Source organism: Aythya fuligula, chromosome 3 (genome assembly GCF_009819795.1).
Source record: "Aythya fuligula isolate bAytFul2 chromosome 3, bAytFul2.pri, whole genome shotgun sequence".
Taxonomy (NCBI): Eukaryota; Metazoa; Chordata; class Aves; order Anseriformes; family Anatidae; genus Aythya; species Aythya fuligula.
Genome location: NC_045561.1, coordinates 84,418,961 through 84,438,641, shown reverse-complemented (window position 1 = coordinate 84,438,641; position 19,681 = coordinate 84,418,961). Strand labels below are relative to the sequence as shown.

At 45.5% G+C, this 19,681-nt stretch overlaps 1 protein-coding gene across 1 annotated transcript in view; it reads left to right on the top strand.

The window, feature by feature from the left end:
- The window catches only part of SH3BGRL2 (SH3 domain binding glutamate rich protein like 2), a 35,775-nt gene extending 18,919 nt beyond the window's left edge, over nucleotides 1–16,856 (top strand). Inside the window, exons 3-4 of the mRNA XM_032184079.1 lie at nucleotides 13,050–13,130; nucleotides 14,279–16,856. Coding sequence (XP_032039970.1) covers nucleotides 13,050–13,130; nucleotides 14,279–14,287 — 90 coding nt within the window. The 3' untranslated portion in view covers nucleotides 14,288–16,856. The remainder of the gene's footprint in view (nucleotides 1–13,049; nucleotides 13,131–14,278) is intronic.
- The last annotated feature ends 2,825 nt before the right edge of the window (nucleotides 16,857–19,681 follow it).

Below are 19,681 nucleotides of genomic sequence, written 5' to 3'. Positions count from 1 at the left end.
GTCCTTTAGGAGGCAGGGCTGAGGTGACCGCTAGGCTGGCTGGTGAGGTTGACAGATTTGCCACGCTGGATGCCTCAGGAAGCAATTTTGTGAGGTTTGTGTGCAAATTTTGTAGGAGGTTGAAATGGGGATGTTGGGGTCACAGTAGCTGGACCAGAGTAAGTGTGGGCACTGTGTAGGTGTCTGGCTGCAGCGTGGTGGAGAGAAATCCAGGCAGGTTCTAACTTACCCCTGCCTGACTCCACTGCAGCGCAGCTGAGCTGCTTGTGGCTGCTGGGTGATCCCCATCAGCTGAGAACCCGTCGGCTGCGCTGCGCTGGGTGGGTAGCTTAGGGCAGGAAGCGCACAAGGAGGATCCAGGATCCTCGGCCACAAACAGACTGAGTATGGTGCAGCAGCTAACTGGCTTTCTGAAACAAGATATTCAGCATCCCTCCGTATATTTCGTATTGGCCTTCCTTGTGTGCTTTCTACCTCAGTTGTTTAACTCATACCTTCCTACTTCAGGGTGAGAAATATCCATTAACGAAAAGTATCTGGGACATGGAAGGAATTTTAACACTCGCTTATGGAGCAGCTTCCTCACTTGCAAATAACAATATTTGCTTTGTTCAGTGTGATGCTACTTTGTCTGCGGAATACATTTTTTTAAGCAGTTGTTTTTTATCCTTTCTGCATCTCTGCAGCTTTTCTTTATGGCATGTTTTAACTTAGTCTTAGAAATTGCTGTTTGGCATTAGCACGGCCAAAGATGTCATGCAACATGTGAGATGATCTTGTTAATCTGCCTGCTCAGCTGATGGCTGTTTTGAGCAGAGTTAATCCTATTACCAGACCTCACTGGCTGCAGGAACACCTTTAATGAGCAAACATGCTTTGAAAGAAACTGTGTATTTTCTAGGATGAAGGAAAAAGTATCTGCCGTATATTCCACATTCATCATTTAACCTGACAGCATTAGGTAATGAAGTTCTCAGGTAATAAATTGGGGGCAGAACATCAGGCAGGAGACAAAGGAGGTGAGTACTGGAAAGGAGGTTGGAATATCACACAGAAGTTAGCTGAAGTCAGCAGACATCGTGTCTCCATTTTGATTTCCACAGTGAGGGTCTTCATATGTTTATCTTGGCTATGTTTAAAAAAAAATCACTATTAAATAACTTAAACTAACAAATAACCACCAGGATTTCGGTTCATTGAGTTAGTGAAAATTGTAGCTTATTCCTGATTTGTGTCCAGGCAACTTCTGATCCAATTTGCTCTATTAACAAACGCTGTCTGCTGCTTTGCCTGCCAGTTCGACAGTCTCAGCACGCTACCAGGAAACTGCCTGGGTACTCATTCTGACTTACACCTTATTACTGACAGTACAGACTGGTCAGACCCATTGCTGTCTCCATAAATGTATGAGGGCCAGAGAAGCAAAAGCAAGGTATATTCTTTATTTTGTTTATCCCCTTTCAAGAAAGATGCTTGAGGTTGTGATGTAAGAGCCCTGACTCCGTGTCACGCTCGTAGCCCTATTGTTTCTTCTGTATTAGTAAAAGCATTAATGTTTGGGGTGTGTTTTTTTTTAGCTCCTTCTGTCCCCATTTTTCTGGGTAGGACACTACCGTTTGAAGCAATCAGTTTGCAGAATGTAACTGCACTGTAGAGGAAGTTTGGCTTCAGTGTTTTCAGTAATTGCCCAAAAAGGCTTGGTGTTGGCTATTTGAATATGTATGAGCTGTTATAAGGGGGAAAAAAGGCACAAAAAGATGACCTTTTTTTTCACAAAACAATGTTTCCTGTACCACAGTGGGAGGGATCCTTCTGGTACTAACAGACTAACTCCACGTTTTGAAGTGTGAGCGAGACCTTGAAATTTCTCTGAGTTGATGTAGCTGCAGATATGATCATGAATCTTTCTTTTCCTTTTCTCAGTCTTCTGACATCCATTCCCCAATTTTTCGGTAACAAGCTTAGCTAATAGGATTTTGAAATAAGTAAGGATTGTTTTTCAGCAAGAACCATTTTTTATTTCATGTGAACAAACCAGATAAGAGCTGTGAGCACACAAGAACACAAATCACTTTACTGATAACCCAGTGTTATGTCATAGCAATGTCACTGATAATTTACATATTTTTATGACTTTACAGTCAGTTGTTTCATCTTAGTGGCATTACTGCAACATCGTAAGTCTGTGAGAAGAGTCTACATTTCAGTCAAATCGGACACACGAACCTCATTTAATTACAATAGTGTGAATCTGAGATTGCTGCAGTTCTTGCTTTAGTTTAGTGCTCTGCAAGAGTTAGAAAATGTCAGTGCCTGTTGTGTGTTCACAGAGGGAACTCACACATTTTGCTTAAGGAAAAGTAAAATTGAGATACATTGGAAAAGGCTACAAAAAACTGGACAAGTAGAGCCATTTTTCTCCATAGGAGCTAGATAATACTTTGGCCTCTGCAGGAGTTTTAGTTTGACTAGCAATCTACAGGTTTTTGATTCAGGAATCCTTAACTTTACAGAGATGATGTAGGGATCAGATGATGTGCTATATATGAGACCTTCAGTTAACATTTTGCTTCATATAATAGTACATACTTCTTTGGGTAGCTCTTTCTAAAGCAGTTTCATCATGTAATGAGATCACAGACAATCACAAGTCTCAGAATTGAGGAAGGCATTCATCCAGTTTCAGTCATCTTAGGATGACATTTAGCAATTCTGCTATGTGCCGTGCTTTAACCCCTTTCTTTAAGACATTGTCATTATTCTAATTTGGGAAAAAAGTGCTTATTAGGAAGGCTAGTCTGTTTTCACCACTGTGTGTACTACTGAGACACTGACCTGAAGAACTGCATTGTTCTGTTGGCTTGCTGCCACTCATTTACTATAGATTTTTCAGCCTGTGTCTGTCCAGAAGCCCATGATGATTGCTTTAAAAATCTTTTCTTTCCTTTTTTGTCTTTGTTTTTCTTCCACCAGAAGGTACCACGTGACCTTTTGACAGCAGGGTTTCTAATCCTCTCCCTTACTAAAGTGTGGATCGACATTTTAGTCTTACATTAAATGTCCATCTCTAGCATTTTTCAGATGAAAAATGGGCAGTTTGGATCAGCTCTCTCAGCTGTGCCCCCTTCCAAACTCCTTACCCACCTCCAGCTTATTCATTTTGAAGGGTGAGAATGGGGCACGGTGAGAAACAGGCAAGACTTCGGTGCTCTGCAAGCGCTGTTGGGGAATAGCCAAAACACTGCTGTGTTATCAAGGCTGTTTTAGTCACAGATCCAAAACCCAGCACCCTGCGTGTGCTGCAAAGGTGCACCTTGGCGGCGTGGCTCACGGGCATGGCAGTGAGAAAGCTGCCCTAGCTACCTGCTCAAGTTCTCCCAGGTGCCTTGCTGCCCTGCAGTTAGTTGCCTCGGGGCACGTTGCTGTGTGGGATTCCCAGCGGGGTGGTTAACCCTATGAAGAGCCGTAATCAGCACCAGTACAAGCACTGTGGTTACACAGGGTTATGCAAGAATTTGGAGGGCCACTGCAATGAGGGTGGAAGCAGAAGATGTCTTTGATCATTCCTTCACAAAGTGGCTCCTGGAGAAGAGGAGAAAGGACCAACTGCTGATTGTCTCCACAAAATGGTTCGCAGAATACGGGGATGGCAGCAGTGCAGGGGCCAGATACCAGATTAGGCTCAAGGCCAGTGCTTTTCTTGTAGCTCTTCCAGGCAAACCAGAATGATAACACAGCCACAGCACCATTAACAGCCCCTGGTGTATGATGTACAGAAGGAAAGGGAGCAAGCAATGGAGCAAGTGAGGGAACAAATCAATCAACATCCAGAACAGAGAAGTCAACGTTGTGACCAGCAGCAGCAAGTGCCAGGTAAACAGCTCTAAGTTCAGCCTGGCACACGCTTATCAAATCTGTCACTGTCTTGAACCCCCTGAAGTCCCTGTTCAGGAGCCAAAGCAGATTGCTGTTAGTGCCTAAGGAGCCACACAGCTGATTGCTCACACCACACCTCCAAGCAGGACAGGGAAGAGAATAGGAAGAGAATTGAGAACAACTGGTGGGTCAGGAGAAGCATTTTAGTAACTGAAGGTAAGGGGATAAAATGACCAAGTAATACGAGACGATCCCATACCATATCCCAAAAGCAGACAGCTCCAGCATGTTGCTGAGCAATGGCTATCTTGTAAGACAACCCCATGGCCCCATGTGTTTATTGCTGAGTGTGATGTTATCTGGTGTGGAATATCCCTCTGGCCAGCTGAATTCTTCCCAACCCCACTGCAGGTGGTGCTGGGGAGCAGAGTAAAAAACAGACAGAGCTCTGATGCTGTGCAGGCGCTGCTGGGCAACAGCCAAAACACCGGTGTGTTATCAAGGCTGCTGTAGTCACAGATCCAAAACACAGCGCCATGGAGGTTCCTGTGAAAAAAAAAAGAACTGAGTCCCGGCCAGATCCAATAAAAATGAGAAGATGAAGACTGTAGGTCATTTTCTTTTTGAAGTTTACGCTATTAAATCCTTTGCTTTCAAGGTTACAGGAAAAAAAATCTAAATGTTCTACCTCTCATTGCATATTTATCTTACACTAGTTAGCATGTGAGTTGCTCAGATTTTTTTCTAAAAAGTCATCGATAGGATACAGCATAACACGAGCTGGTTAGTATCGTACAAGTTAAAAGCACTATCTAAAAAAAGAAGGGATAAGTGATTATCTTGCTTAGTGCAAGATAAAAGTGCTTTTTTATACAGACTCTGAAACTCCAGACAGATGGAGAGGTCGCTGTGGCCGGGTACGTTAGGGCTGGGTTCACAGAGGGAGTGTAGCATGATGCCAAGGACTGACACGCCTAAATCTTGGATATGTGGCTCTTGAGTAGAAATTGCAGCCCCCTGGTACAACTCTAGAAAGAAATGCTGGAGAAGCAGAGTCTGAAATTAGGCCTGTACCTCACACCTCCCCCTTCTGTTCTCTCTGATACCCCCACAAGTGAACGCAGCCTTCTCAGGCTAGAAGCCAATCCTGGATCTTCTCAGAAGACAGAAAATCTCCACTTCCCCGTGAAGCTGCACTCTAATTTTAACCTTACAAGCTCAAGTTAGCACGCTGAAGCAGTGACAGTTTTATATGCACAAAATCTGCCGCTGATGTGAGATTGCCTGAAATTTAGGCCAACCAAAATGAAGGTGGGAGTTTGAGCTGAAGGGAAAATATTTACATAGCAGGCTAACTCTTCTTTCTTTATTTTTTTTTTTTTCCTGGAAGCTGCTCAGATGGTTTAGAGTGCTAGGGTAAGTAAGCACTGATGGAGTGCCGGGTGGGCACAGCAGCACAGACAGGGACACATGATATTTGTTGTCCTTCCCTGAAATGTTATACATGGGTATCAACTCCATCAAAACAGCGAAGGTCTATAGACAAGAAAGAAATCAAAAACGCTGCTGGAAGGGGCGCAGTGTTCTTGAGAGACTAGGCAGTGCACGGGGAATCACCATGGCACTGATTCCTCTACGCTGTTAAGTGTCAGTCTCTTCTGTTATTTTTTTTTAAGATCCTGGAAAAAAATCCTATACTTTTTTTTGTCCTTTTTTATGTGTGTGAAATAGCAATTTAGTAACTGCTCATCGATAAGAGGAAAAAGAAAAGAGAGGATCTAAGAAAACAGGTTACAGACCATATCAAAATTTCTGTCCTGAGCTGTTGTTGGGGAGTTTGTCTTACTTCTTGTGCCTACAGGTACACAAAGCTTGATCTCTGTTTCTCTGGATCCTCAAGCAATATGGCATAATTCACCTCTAGCACGCCTGCTGTAGTGTCTTTAGGAGCCAGGGCAGTTGTGAGGCTAGCTTGGTATCCAGCAAGCCTACATTTGCTTCCCTGCACCTGTGCAAATGTCTTATCCAACTCGCTCAGCATCGTGGTGGTCCCATTCTGCCCTCACAAGAGGGATAATCTTGTTTGATACGAGTTAGTGTGAATTCCTCAGGGATCACATACTGTCTATTTAGATTAATGAGTGATTACGCTGCAACTTTCTTGATAAATTACTTTTTCTTTTAGGTAGGATTTCCCCATGTGGTCAGTTTAAGCTGTTTGTTGAAGTCATTCTGAGTCACCTTTTCCAGTTGCGGATCCACAGAGCCTGGGCTGAATGTGAGTGACCTGGGGACGGTGACACGGAGCTGTTTGTCTTCCTGATGAAGCTGTTTCTCATGCAAGGAACACAGAAGACAGAGCTGGTGTTGGAAAGCAGCCCCTGCCCAGACGTCTTCTCCATCCTGACAGTATCGAGCACTGGTTGTCTCCGTGCTGACTGCGCAGGCCATTTGCAAGGTCCACACGTCTGTAGCTTTCAGGCTGTATCTGTGCTTTTGCCATCCACTTCCCCACTGCTTTTCCATGTTGCAAGACAGAGCTCTAGCTCTGTGTGGTACACCGTACAAGGAGCACGGTGCCAGAGGCAAAATGTATCCAGCCTGCCCAGTGTTAGAGATTAAGAAGGTAGAAACTCAGCAGTAATAAAGTAGTGCAAGAATTTTGTCATCCCCAGAGCAGTTAGAGCTGGTACCAGTAATGTGTCAGTGCTGCTGTTCATCCTGTAGTGGAGAGAGTAAACTCCTGTTGAGAAATCCAGTTTCCACCTGAACTTTCTTCTCTGCTTTCTAAACTTCATGAAGAGCTGTTTCAAGGTAAAGTTGCAGGTGTCTTCCTGTGAACCATCCCACCATGTGATGATGATAGCTGACAGAGATTTGATACAACTTTAGAGACACCTTTGTCTGTTTTCAGACACTATTTCCTAAGTATAATAATGTAGGGTGTTTATATATTTTAAAACAGTTAAAGATGACCACTGTAAAATTAGAACCATCACCTTAACAGAATATAGTTTAAAAAAAAAAAGACAAAAATTGTGGTATTTCATTTTTTTAATTGCACTGATGTTCTGCAGAACTCATGGATAATCAGTGTGACATCAGTTATCAGCAATTTTGTTTGGGATCCTAGTTCTCCTCTGCATGAAATCAAAACTTTTTATTGTGCCATCATTCTTTGCAGAGAAAGGGTTTATTCTTGAATGGGTCCTGATGACTTTGGTTATTGGCTTTTATAAAAGGCCTGGGCTAGTAAAATATACCGAGGAAAAGATAAGAAAGTGTGTTAAATGGCTGTAATATTTTGAGGGTACGTAGTATTGTACGGGAAATACATGGAGCAATATCTAGTGAGGGTTGTGGCTGTTGTCAGAGAACGAGAAGGATAAAATAACTAATTCAGTGCACCATTGCACCACTTGCCATCATGCTTATATGGGTATGTTTAAGAAATGCTTTGAAGATGCAGCAGTTACAGTCCATTTATAAATAACCATGGTGTTAATACATCACATCACCAGTGCAGTTAGTGTGCTTTTCTGCTTTCTTTAATGCCTTTGCATTTCAGTTCTGTGAAGGAACCACAGAAAACAAAGAAAAGGTTGAAAGATGTTCTCAGCAGTGCCTCATTCCCCAAATAAACAGAGGGAAAGGGAAATCTGTTGTGTTTTGTGTTGTGCTCAGAGGTGTCACCTGATCTCGGGACGAGTAAAATGTTCCAAGAAGAAAAGCAACTGATGTGGTTGTCGTGCCTATTGCAAAGTTACAGCTGCCTTAAAACACGTCAAAGCCGACATAGGTCCGTGCAGAGTTCTGTGCAGGTTGGTTAATTTATGTCTTTTAGCCATGATTTCTTGTAAGGGGATGACTACCATTGCTCACTCCCCGAGGTTTCAGTCCCTCCCTCTTCTCCAACTCCTGTCATTGCCAGATTTGATAATATTCTTACCTAAATAAACAGCTGGACACAGAAAATACTGAGCTAGAAGGTGCACAGGAGTGGGGCACCTGTTGCCATCCATAGTGCTTACTCTGCCCCTGTTCCCCCCAGATATCCCCCTGCCCTGTCAGTTCTTGGACAGCCCGTGTCTGTGTCCCCTGAATGAATGGCAGATGTCAGGGCAGCCTGCCTTTGGCATGCCCTGTCCAAACGAGAGCTGGAGCTGGCACGGGGCTCCTCTTTATTAAAGCCTTTGTTTTTGCAAGCCTACCACTGGAGAGATTACGGAAATAACCATCTAGCCCTTAGGAGGAGAGAAGCAGGATGCTCTGTAGAATCAATTACATGAGCTCTTTAAAAATCCTGCCCAAAGATCTTATCAGAAGGGTAGCTAATGGGAAGCTGTGTTATGTTTTGGCTGTCCTGTGTCGTGTAGACGAGATCTTATTTTTGTGTGTCTGTGTAATAGTGCAAACAGGCTCACACCCGTGCACACACTGCAAGGAGAGCCGTGCTGAGTAAGGCTTTCCATTGTAATCCTAATCAGATCAGTGAGTGAATGTCAGCTGGGCCAGCGAACTCGGCTGCCCTTTTCAGGAAGGATGCTAACAGCTCCTTCTCGTTGGCATCCAGCACTAGCTGGGGCAGCAGCAGAGTGCTCCTTCAGTGCATTGAAATTACGAGCTCGCCATTATTTCTTGTAAGAGCAATTACCTTGCCCCTTTTAAAATAATGGAGAGATCGCAATCAGACATTAAAAATGATTGCTGACGAGAAACAAATTAAAGCAGCATGGCAATAGGTTTCTCTTTAAGTGCTGTACAATAATTAGTACATTTTTTTTTTATATCATTATAAAAAGCAGTCGAGCTGCGCTTGGGCAAGTTGCTTGTTTTTCTGCTCCTTTGTGTGGCAAGCACCTGATAAACATTAAGGATTTGCCTGAGATGTTTAACAAGCTCACTCTTTCTCTTCTTGTGAGTTAAAAGCCAGCACCAGCACAGCCAGCCTGCTCTTTTAAAGAAACTTCCTGGGAGGAGTTTTGCTCACAGTCGCTGTCTTGGAAATGTCATCAGGTAAAACGTGCCCCTGCTCCCAGCTGCAGCGATGTGCAGGCAGTATCTGTATAACTGCTAAATGAAACCTGCTCTGCGTTAATGGTTTACTTTGACCTGTTGTTGTTATCCTTGAAGCACAAACAATTAATTACGCTGACCGAAGCCAAGCATATAATATACTTCCACTGAGCACTTTCCCTGACTCTAGCTATTTTTCTGAAGCAAGTATATCACTAACTTATTAGATAATTCTTATTACATTCCTCTTTCATGAACTCCAGCCTTCTGGTAAGGCCACCTAAGCATTTAGTGTGCCTCTTGTGCTTCTGAGCTCTGCGCCGAGCGCCGCCCGTCCTGCTGCCGCAGCGAGCTTCGCAGCCGTCCTCCCGTTACCGCCTGGGGTGGCCTTGCTTCTGAAAACCTTTTCAGCCCCGGGCTGCCTCTGGTCTGGTTAAGAATCACTCCGCAGGAGCAGGGAAAGCAGAGACGAAAGCCAGGTCTGAAGCAGTCAGGTGCTTGGTAACCTGTTCAGAAGCATTTTCTAGCTTGGAATAGCTTTTTGCTCACCTTATTTATTGTCCTGTGGCTCCTCTGTCCCCTCAAACCATCCCGAGATGTATTTTTTACCCTAACTGGCGTTCATCATTCTCTGTAACCTTTCATACCTTCCTCTTTGTGATTTATCACCTGTATTTTTATTTTTTTGTGGCTTTTCAGCTTCTCCAGAGGGATTGAGCATCCCTGCGTCGCTGATGATTCATGACCACCGTCCCCTTTGGTTTATTAGCCTTAATCAGCTCCCGAGTTCGCCAGGATTTTGCGTGTTAATCATGTGCAATTAGCAGCTCTGGAAGGCACCGGGCATCATAATTTAAAGCAACAGACACAGTCGAAATGCTGTTTGTGTGCAGGGCTGCCTTCCGCAGCGGTGCAGTGGGTGGCAATTTGCCACGCGTGTGTATTTTTAGGCTAACAGCTGCTTTCCCAGCGCCTCCAGGGGCGAGGCAGCACTGCTCTGCTGGGCTGCGTGGAGCTGCGTGGTGCCGTGGCAAGGGGACTGCAGGAGCTTGCAGAACCAGGGGGCTGCTGCCTTTCCAAAAACAGGTTGGTGGTGGCCTTCGTCCGTGTGAGGCGGTGCCCCGTGGAGATTTATCAAGGGGAAGCTCTTGGCTTGCGAGTGGGCTGTGTATGAAGGTCCCAGCTTCCTCTGAAGCACCGTTTGCCTTCCTCAGCCTCTGCTGTCAGCAGGGAGATGTTTGTTACGTGAGACAGGGATTTTCACGTCCCCACCCACTGAGTTAGTGTCTCTGCACGTGGCCCAAATGTTTCTGGTTTCTTTCAGTGAGTTAATCCAGCTTTGATCCAGCCAGCAGGAATGTGGAAAAAAGCCTGTGGGCGCTTCTGGAGGTAAAAATTGATAACCAGCACTTCAGAGGAAAGGGTGCTCTTGGTGGGCAGTGGAAATGATGTCTCCTCGAGCCGTGCTGCTGCAGAAATGCTTGCAACAGCTGCCTGGGTGGCTGCTTATGGTTCGCTGGGTTGTAATGAGCAGCTTCGACCAATTTACACCTGCCCTGATATAAAAAGGGTTCTTCCCTCTCCCCTGTGGGTTGTACCTGTCCCGTGCTGCCCTACCTTCAGCTGCACAATAGCGTGACGCACCTGTAGTTCAGCCCAGTGGAGGAAAACAAGGGTATTGCTCAGATCGGGCGCTGTCTTCACATGTGGGTGCTCATCTAGCTCGTGTCCCTCGTGGCCTTTCATCTGCTGTAGCAAAGCCAGGCTGCCTCGTCCTCAGGTGGAACAGCAGCCATGCAGTTTTCTGGTCTTGTTCTTCGAGATCAAGGGCTCAATTGAACACCCTGTGGCAGAGCTTCAGTATTGTGGAATTTACTACTCATTTACTACTACATCATTGCTGAATTTATTACTTACCCAGGTATTTATCGAGCACGTGGTTCTCTTCTCAGCCGTGGCACTGTTGGGGTTGCTTCCAGTACTGCTTCGGTTTTTGCTATGGCCTGCCAGTTTTATTTGGATTTACTTTGTGGCGATTAATTGATGTTAATTATGTTCAGTTTACATGTGAATTTATGTTAAATTAGAAATTAGCATCAGTTCATCACCTTTATTGATTTTAATTGATATAAATATGCCTGTTCCCTCTGGTTAATTGTATGCCTAATTTCAAAGTTGGGCAGAATGGATCACACCTAAAATTAACAAAGAGGGAGCTTGAAACTGTGCCTAATATCTTAATGTGTTAGCATTTAAAAATGTGATAGTAATAGTTCTGTGCCCTTAATGATAAGCAGCATCTGCCTGCAAAGCCTGTTTTCCAGTCCGTGCTGCTGATCGTTGCAGGAGATTTTACCTTCCTTTGCTCCAGAGCGGCTTTATCCCTACAAACGCTTCGTTCCCCTGGCAGTAAAAGCAAATAAACCGAGCTCTTCCTGTAAAGCAACGTGAGTAGGTGGTGTTCGCTGGAAGTTATGCATCATGCTTGGAAAAAAACACTGAAAAACAGACAGAAGAAGCGCGTGCTTTTCTCTGAACCTGTAAATGTCTGAACATTGAAGGCAGCAGAGCAGTAGATGTGAAGTTGAGGAATACTGCCTGGTGCCTGGGTATGGCAAAGCAATCTGCCATCTTTTAAGAAGGCAGTGGCAAGAAGTCATCTTACGAAGGAGGTTTGCTCCTTCTACTCATGTCAGCCAGTACATCTGAGGCTTTACGAACATCACGGGCTTCTGCTGGCTCTCTGCATCTTGGAGGGCAGATGGTTTTCATATAGACGTTGGCTGGGAAAGCACGTAGCACAAAGTGTGGCTGTTTCTAGGCTGAAGGTACTCGGCTGACTGCAGCTGCAGTGACACTTTGCTGGGATAGCGGTGTCCACATCGGTGCAGCAGTGTGCTGGTGTGGGAGTGCTTTAACAATGAGAAAGGAGCTCTCAAAAAGCAACCAGGTCAGAGGATAGGAGCCAAAGAGGTGCTGACTTTAGGGGTTAGGGGCATTGTGAACGCCTGTTACTGAGGTGGAAGGTATGTGGAGGCACAGGGCCTACCTGTTACTGTTCTGTATTGAAAGTGTGTGTGTGCACAGTCCGTATTGAAAGGATTATCTCTTGTTGAATGCTTCTAAGTTAAGCATAACTGCTAATCTTAGATGTTTAGGGATAATTGCTTTGTAATCGTGAACCCACCTGAAGTTTCCTGACATTTACAGAGTATTACATGTCAGAAGTGGTTAAATAGGGATTAATATTTCCACTTTATGGTTATGTGGAGGAGAAAAGGAATCTGAACTGGGTGCTTTATTGTTTGCCAGTGGTCATAGAGGAAATATTTACCAAACCACTAAGAGAACCTGAAACTTCCTGGCTTCTCACTGTGTGCCAAATCCGTTCACTAAACCGTGCTGTGTTTTCATCTCTGTCCCTCAAAAACTGAAAACTGTCAGCTCATCTGGTAGATAGAAGAGTAGCAGGTGTCCAGTGCAGTAAAAATGAATTGATAAAAGTAGTAGTAACACTTGGAGATCAGAACCTGAACTTAAGCAGTTAAAACACAAAGAGGACGTAATTGTGATAATAAAGCTTGTTTTAAATAATCTTTCCGTAAAACAAAATTCCTTATGGTAATATTTTATAGTTAAGTATGTGGTTGTCCAAGGCTGAGATGTGCTTGCTGATTTCGAAGGATAGAGTGGTGCTAAGTCTTCTGTTCCACCACGGAAGACCTAAGAAGTTCAGTTGCCTTAGAATTTCTCCTTCAGTGTTTCCATGTTAGTTTCTTGGTTTGCTAAAATGCAAGTTGAAAACGTCATTGGAAACTTACTTGCATTGTTTGGCACTTAAGTACCTTTAAAATATGCCCACAATAGATTTCTTGTTCTGTGTTTAAATCCTTTTTTATATTTTTCTGTCAAATAAGGTGATGAAAAGTGTTTTAAATAAAGCATCTATGTGTTTTACTTTGCCATCAGGGTTGGTGATATCACTACCTTTTAGAATAGCTGTTAGGTTTGCATAGGGCAATGCAGGTAAGTACCAGTGTTTTCCTGAGCATTATTGCATAGCACCCTTTACTCTGACACATGGTGTGGGAAGATCAAGCAGGAAAACACGAATACAAATGTTCTCACCATTTTTTTCCATTTTTTTTTCCCTCTAGGATTACGATGGCTTTTTCGAATCAAAGGAGAGCAACACTGTCTTCTCCTTTCTTGGACTGAAACCAAATTTAGCATCAAAGGTCAGTGTCATATGGCAGACTTTTCGTGGGATTCTTGAAATATTCAGACTGAGCTGTCCTTGAACTGAACGAACTCCCTGTGACCAGATGCACCTCTGTGCACTATAGCTGTCCATACCAACATCATGCTAATGAGGTAACTGAAACAACTGCAGTGCAAAGCATTTTGTAAAGCAAAGCGACACTAAGCATGTACATGAGGTAAGCTGAGACTGCAGGAAAATAATGTTTAAAGAGTACATTTTGCTCCACATTGTCGTAGTAAATTGAAAGCAACTGGCATACTTAACAGGACAGAGCTAGGGTCTTGATCACTGGAATATCCAGAGCTTATGTCACCAAAATATGATTGTGCTGAACCAGCCTGGCTTAGAACCAGCCTCAGTGGCCCAACCAGGACAGCATTTCTTCATTATGCATTATTATTTTTTAAAAATGCCGAAATGATGGAGCAGCCAGGAGTTGTAGCAACTTTTTGGATAAGAATTAAATTTTAAAGAATGCATATATGCAAATCAGAAAAGAATTTGAAATCAAGCCAGTTAACATCTTTCTGCAAGGACAGTGAAATAGATGAGCTTTTATCGCCATATGGAAGCCTGAATGATCCTGGACATTTGTTAAAGAGGCTGTATGGTGCCCCTTTGGGCAGTAGATCAGACACACAGGAGATTATTTCCTTCTCTTTGCTGCTGTAGGTATAGCTGTGCTGGGTAGCAGCACTGTTTCAGGCCTAGATGGTCGTTCTTGGCTATCCGGAGAGTTACTCCTGCCAGCAAGTCATTTAGTTCTGGATCCCCTGGGGAAGAGGAGTAGGAAGGGAAGTCAGCAGGGAACCCCAAAAACAGGTTATTCCTGCAGTCTGCCTTGCTTTGGTGCTTGGACAATTAGTCCTAAGAAAAAGGTGCTGTTCTGCTGCAGTCAGAAGTAACAACTGTGCATCTGTGTTCCTGGGAAAGCACCTGCTGCAGTCCCGCAGGGTTGTCTGTACAAACTTGGGCACGTCGCTGCGTCAGTCTGCTGCTCTTGCAGAGCGCCGTGTCCTTAGCTGCTGTGTGAATGTGTGAAAGTCACAGATACAGAAGATGAAAATGCATTCATAGCGTTAATAATCTTTTTAAAATTACTCTTATTTTTCTTTTAAATAGGAGTCATAACCCTAGAAAACCTATCTGAACTATCACCAACCGCATCTTCTGGATGAATGACCCTGTCCTTCAGCACACGACAGCTTCACTTATGGATCACTGTGATAGAGCAAACGCATCCTTAGTAGTAATCTGCTTGCCATGAGACGGTGCTCTCCAACAATTTGGGGTTAATAACACCTATATGGAGTAGGATTAAGTCTGGGCTACTGATCTTCCTTTTTAAAATACTCACTGTTGGTGTTTCACTTTTGTCTTTGGATTGCTTTTGCAGCTGGCACTGATATTCTAATAGACACACGTTTAAAGATAAGAAGTGGAAGTGGGGGCTGCTGTCATTCGTGGGTATACTCACGTAGTTGGGTTCCTGACCTTTTTTTGATTCTTCCAGCTACTGTTGTTGAAGGTAGCTCGTCACGACAGTAAAAGTGCTGGTGGTTATTGGAATGTTTGTGCCAGCTATCACTCGGAGGGCAAAAACTGTTATCTGAAGATCTCAGTCCAAGCCAGGAACTGCTGTATTTTTGCTACCCATTTATTTATTGTTATGTTTGTGCTAGATCGGGTTTATTGTAAGAAGCACGGGTTGCTGACCTTTTTCACGAAACCTTGATTTTCCTCATGGTGCACATTGCAACTGGCTGTTTAAAAACAGTTGTTATTGTGGAGGGGGTGCCAAAGTGAAATGTTTTGACATGGTTCCTGTTCCAAATGAGGGTGAAAGGCAGGTGAAAACACCTGGTGGGATTATACTTGGTAGGTCAGAAGAGGTCTTATAGCTAAAGATTACATTGGTATTTCTCTACTGAGAAGGACTTAACGCCCAAAATTGGAACTTTATAATTGGATTGTCTTAAGATGAAATTTTGCCAAAACTTGGAGTCAATTTTTAATAAAACACAGCTCCACCGTTAGCCACGAGAGAGTCAGGACAACCAATGACGTGGGAAAGCTTCTTTGCAATGCCCAGCCTCTGACTGTGGCTCGAAGGAAGCCCAGCTTCTTGTAAGAAGTGTCAGGAAGCAGCCCTGTCTGTGTAACAAGTCACATGTTCTATTAAAATCAGTAACTATGGTGTCCTAGACAGGTTAGCTGGAAAGGACAGCTGGAAATCATCTGGTCCAGCCTTGTCAAAACCAGGGCTAACACCAAGTCAGCTCAGGTCAGTTGTGAGGTGGTTTCGCAGAGTGTTAGAGGCATCCAGAGGTGGAGATCTTGTACCTTGTGCCGATGCTGCAGTACTCCCCTAGTGCCAAGCACGCACTCCCAGGTTGTCATTTGTGGCTGTTGCCTTTCCTATATTTTCTGGCACTCATGGGAAGAGTTTGGCACCATCCTTTTCGTGCCCTCAAGATAGTTGTGGGGTATTATTAGGTCACCTCTTAGCCTTCTTGTGCCAGACTAACCAAGCACAGCTTCCCTACCTTCTGTTTGTAGGTTCTGCTTTAGGCACCTGGCTGCTTTGGTGTGGTGGAGGGCTACTCTATCCAGCTGCCTCACATCCCTCTACAACTGGAAAAAGGTCCCCAAAATGGGCACAATATTTTGGATGTGGCCTCACCAGGGCTGAGCAGAGAGGGACAGGAACTGTGCTCAGCCTGCAGGCCTCACTTGTTTTGAAATAGCCCACTGCATTTGTTCCTCCTCGTCAGCAAGAGCATTGCTGGCTTGTGACCAGCCCGTCCTTCACCAAAAGCCCAGTCCCTCTCGGCAGGGCTGTCACTCTGTCAGTCACTTCCCAGCCTCTACTGCTGCCTCACCGCCCCCAGGGACAGAGCGTGGCACTTGCCCTTTCCAAGCTCCATGAGGTTTCTGTTGGCCCTGCCTTCGTGGCTGTTGAGATCCCCCAGACTGAAGCTTTGCCAGCTGTTACCAACCACGCTGCCAAGGTCGGTCCTGTTCGCAGATTGCTGAGGGTACACGCTAGGTCACCATCCAGAGATGCTGAACAACAGGTGAGCTGTTGGCTCTCAGATTTTGGACAAGAGGTGACTCAAGACTACAGAGCTATGACATGAGCACTGTTTGTGACTACGAGCTTCTGGGGTAAAGCACAGGTTACCTTCCTGTTGGTGTTGTCTCAGCTACAAGCTGCTTAGTTCCTTTTCCATTTAGTACAAAGGGAACACTCTATGAATTTTCCCTTTAGTATAAAGGCAAGAAAGCTTTAAAAAAGGAGGTGGTAAGTTTTAAAAGATGTCCATCCACCAATCAGTTTCCCTTCAGATCCTCTGGTGCCTCCTCAGCTCAGTTAAGGGAACTAGATGGAGCAAGAGCACACACAGATTTCGAGTCCGTGGTTGCATTTCCTAGCCAAAATCTTCGTTAGAGCACCTTCTCTAGAGGACTCCTTAACGGGAGTTGATAGCGTGCATATATACGTGTGTATGTCTGTATATATGAGTATGTGAATATGCATTTTTAGGAAGTTTGTTGTATGTAGTAAGTTATTGTGATGTTCTTGTCACCGTTCCCACGTTCTGGTGAGACTTGAACCTCGCTCTGAGAAGGGAATGTGACGTGAGGTGGAGCTGTACATTAACAGGTTATATAGAATATTCCTTAAAAAAAAAAAAAAGAAGAAAAAAGTTTAAAATATTTAACTTTGAAAAAGAATACAGATACAAATTTATGTAATGACACAGTTAATTACAGAGAAGCCATCCTGGATTTATCACGTACTTGATAACGTTGTAAACTTAGAAAACTGCCCGAAGTCCCAGCTTCGAAAAGCTCACAGGAGTGGTAGGTGTATCCGCTGCAGTGATCCCACGTGGATCCCAGGCTTACTCATGGGGAAGGCAAAATCACGCTGAGTTCTCCGAGGATGAAACGAGTTTCACAAAACTCTTGAATGTTGCTAGTTGTGGAACTGAAGCCTCCAGTTCAGTGCAGAGCAAGTTCTGCCGCGGCTGTTGGGCAGCGGTGGCGTGGCTCAGAGCACACCTGTGGGTGACGCTGGCCGTGTGCAGGGCAGCACGAGCCCCAGACACGTCCTGCTGGCTCGCGGGGATCGGCAGTGTTTGCTCATAAAAAGAGAGTCTGTGTGTTGCTTGAGTGTGAATTTTGCCTGTTGTGCAACAGCCTTATTTTTGTAACGAAAGCAAGCAGAGTTCTAGTTTGTTACGCGAGATGATCTGGAATTTTTTAACCAGTTTTGTAATAATGAAACGTTCGGGTAACAGAAAAGTTCCGTGGAGAGCCAAATGCTCCCAGTTTTTAGTTAAGATTTGTACGTACCCTGCTTTTTAAAAGGGAGAGGGCGGCGTGAATTAAATTTTAATCTTTGTACCGAGCTAAAGTTGCTGCGTGTGCCCACACACTGACTGTACCAGGGGCTGTGACAGAGGTGTTCTCGCTGGTGCCACACAGCTGGACAGTGCCTTGCCAGGAGGAGGACTGTTGGCGCAGGATCTTCTCAGACGTGCTCGACTTCGAACTCAGAGAGAGCAAGTTTCTATTATTGCTATTTTTTTAATAACGCAGTAAAGTGATGTTGGTGAGTCAAAAGACACGTGCTTTGTAGGGTTCAAACAGTCCTTGCTGAGTCTCGTCAACTCTTGAATTTCCTTAGTATGGCTTTCTCTCTTTTATTATTGTATTGACTGTTTAGAATCAAACCTCCCAAGGAAGTGGACATGGAGTAAAAAAAAGCCCCTAAATCCATCTTTATGCTTCAAAATAACTATCTTATCCAGGTGTTGAGCGGCCCAAGTGCTTCACTAAGATGAGTAAGAGTTGCCAAGCTCTTATTAGAGGATTTCTTGGTCCTCCCTCCCTGCCCCTGCACCCAGCCAGGCCATTTATTCAGGGAGTCCAGTTATTTTGGGACTGCCGTGCTTCCAAAAGTAAGAGCCCGAGATCTGAGGCACGAGAGCTGCTCCACAGCAGGGTAAGAGCGGGGTCTTCACCAGCTAGTGCCAAATCCCCTCAGTCTTAGGGGACCTGTCTGCCGGTTTCACTGGGTCTGCTTGTGCGTGCTGTGAGGAGGAGGCAGCCCCGGGTGCCCACCCTGCACCCCAAACGTCTCGCTGGCAGCACCCTCAGCAGCCCTTCTCGCAGCGGCAGATCCAGCTCACTCCCTTCTTCCTGTCCTTTGCCTCTTCCCAACGTGCTTCGTCCCATCCTGCCGAGACCTGCGCGCAAAGCTTCAGCTCCCGACGTCCCCGTGATGCTGCGGATGCCGACCCGGTGCTCCAGGAGCACGCAGCATCCCAGGCTGTGCACGCGTGGGGTCTGACAGTCTGTGTTACAGCCGCGTTCATCGAATAAAAACATGTTCTGAAAAGATGCTGGGGCGGTGGTGTTTGTGCTGTGGGATGCCGTGACAAAACGCAGGGCTTTCTCCTTGCTGCAGCTCCCTCTGGTGACGGCTTCCTCGGCAGGGTGCTGGGCAGCCTCGGTGCTGGAGGCTTAGCAGGGGCTGTTTTCTGCTGGACACCTGCGGGTCTAGGTCCTCCCCAGGGAAACGGCAGGAAGGGAGAAGAAGGAAAAGGGTGACTGCTGGTCTCCTGTTCGTACGCATGGGTGAGTTGATAAATGCTGCGGAAATAAAGGATGGATCCTGTGGGGTGGCGTGGGCAGCATCATCCAGTAAATAAATTTGGCCAAGGTGGTCCAGACGGGGGTTGCTGGAGATGGAAGCTGTGTTCGGGTCCATCCTGCTCCTCCAGCAGCTGCCGGCCATCGCCTCCTCTTCCCTTAGCTGCGTCCTTACACCCAGCTGCTGGGAGAAGGGCAATTGGGGCTGATGGCTTTTGTGTGAAGAGGCAGAGCCGGGTGATGCACCGACCATCTTTTCAGCTGTGAGGACTAATAGAGCTCAATTACATTTTAAGCCTGGCACGAGCAGCATGCTAATGTGCCCACATACACATTTTTCATCCTTTAATTATAAACTCCCTAATGAAAGCTCTACCTGGAGAGGCGGCCAGCTCTTTCTACCTCGGCTGCTTCTGCCTCCCAGCTCTCCCCCCTGCGGGAGGGGATGCCCAGGCTGGCACAGCCCAGGACACAAAGGCCCGGGTGTCCTGCACCCTGGCATCGATGCCAGAAGACACAGGATCACTGCCCGAACTCATCGGTGGCCCCATGGGATCCTGCACGTGGGCATCACCCGGGAGCGGAGGAGGCTGAGCGGTGCCGGGGCTTTTGGAGATGGGCAGGAGGGCTGCGGGCACCAGCAGTGTCCAGGGGAAAGCACCGGGATGAGGATTTCTCCTTCTTACAGTGGCAGCACCATGAAGCAACTCCGGAGTGAGCGCTTTAATTGCTTCAGCTAGCAGAATTTGTAAATGAGGGAGAAAACAAAAACAGAGACGATGTTGATATTTGCTTTCGGCATCTTGGCAGCAGCCTTGTCATTTAACAGTTCCTCGTTTTAGCTCTGACTGAGCTAATGCT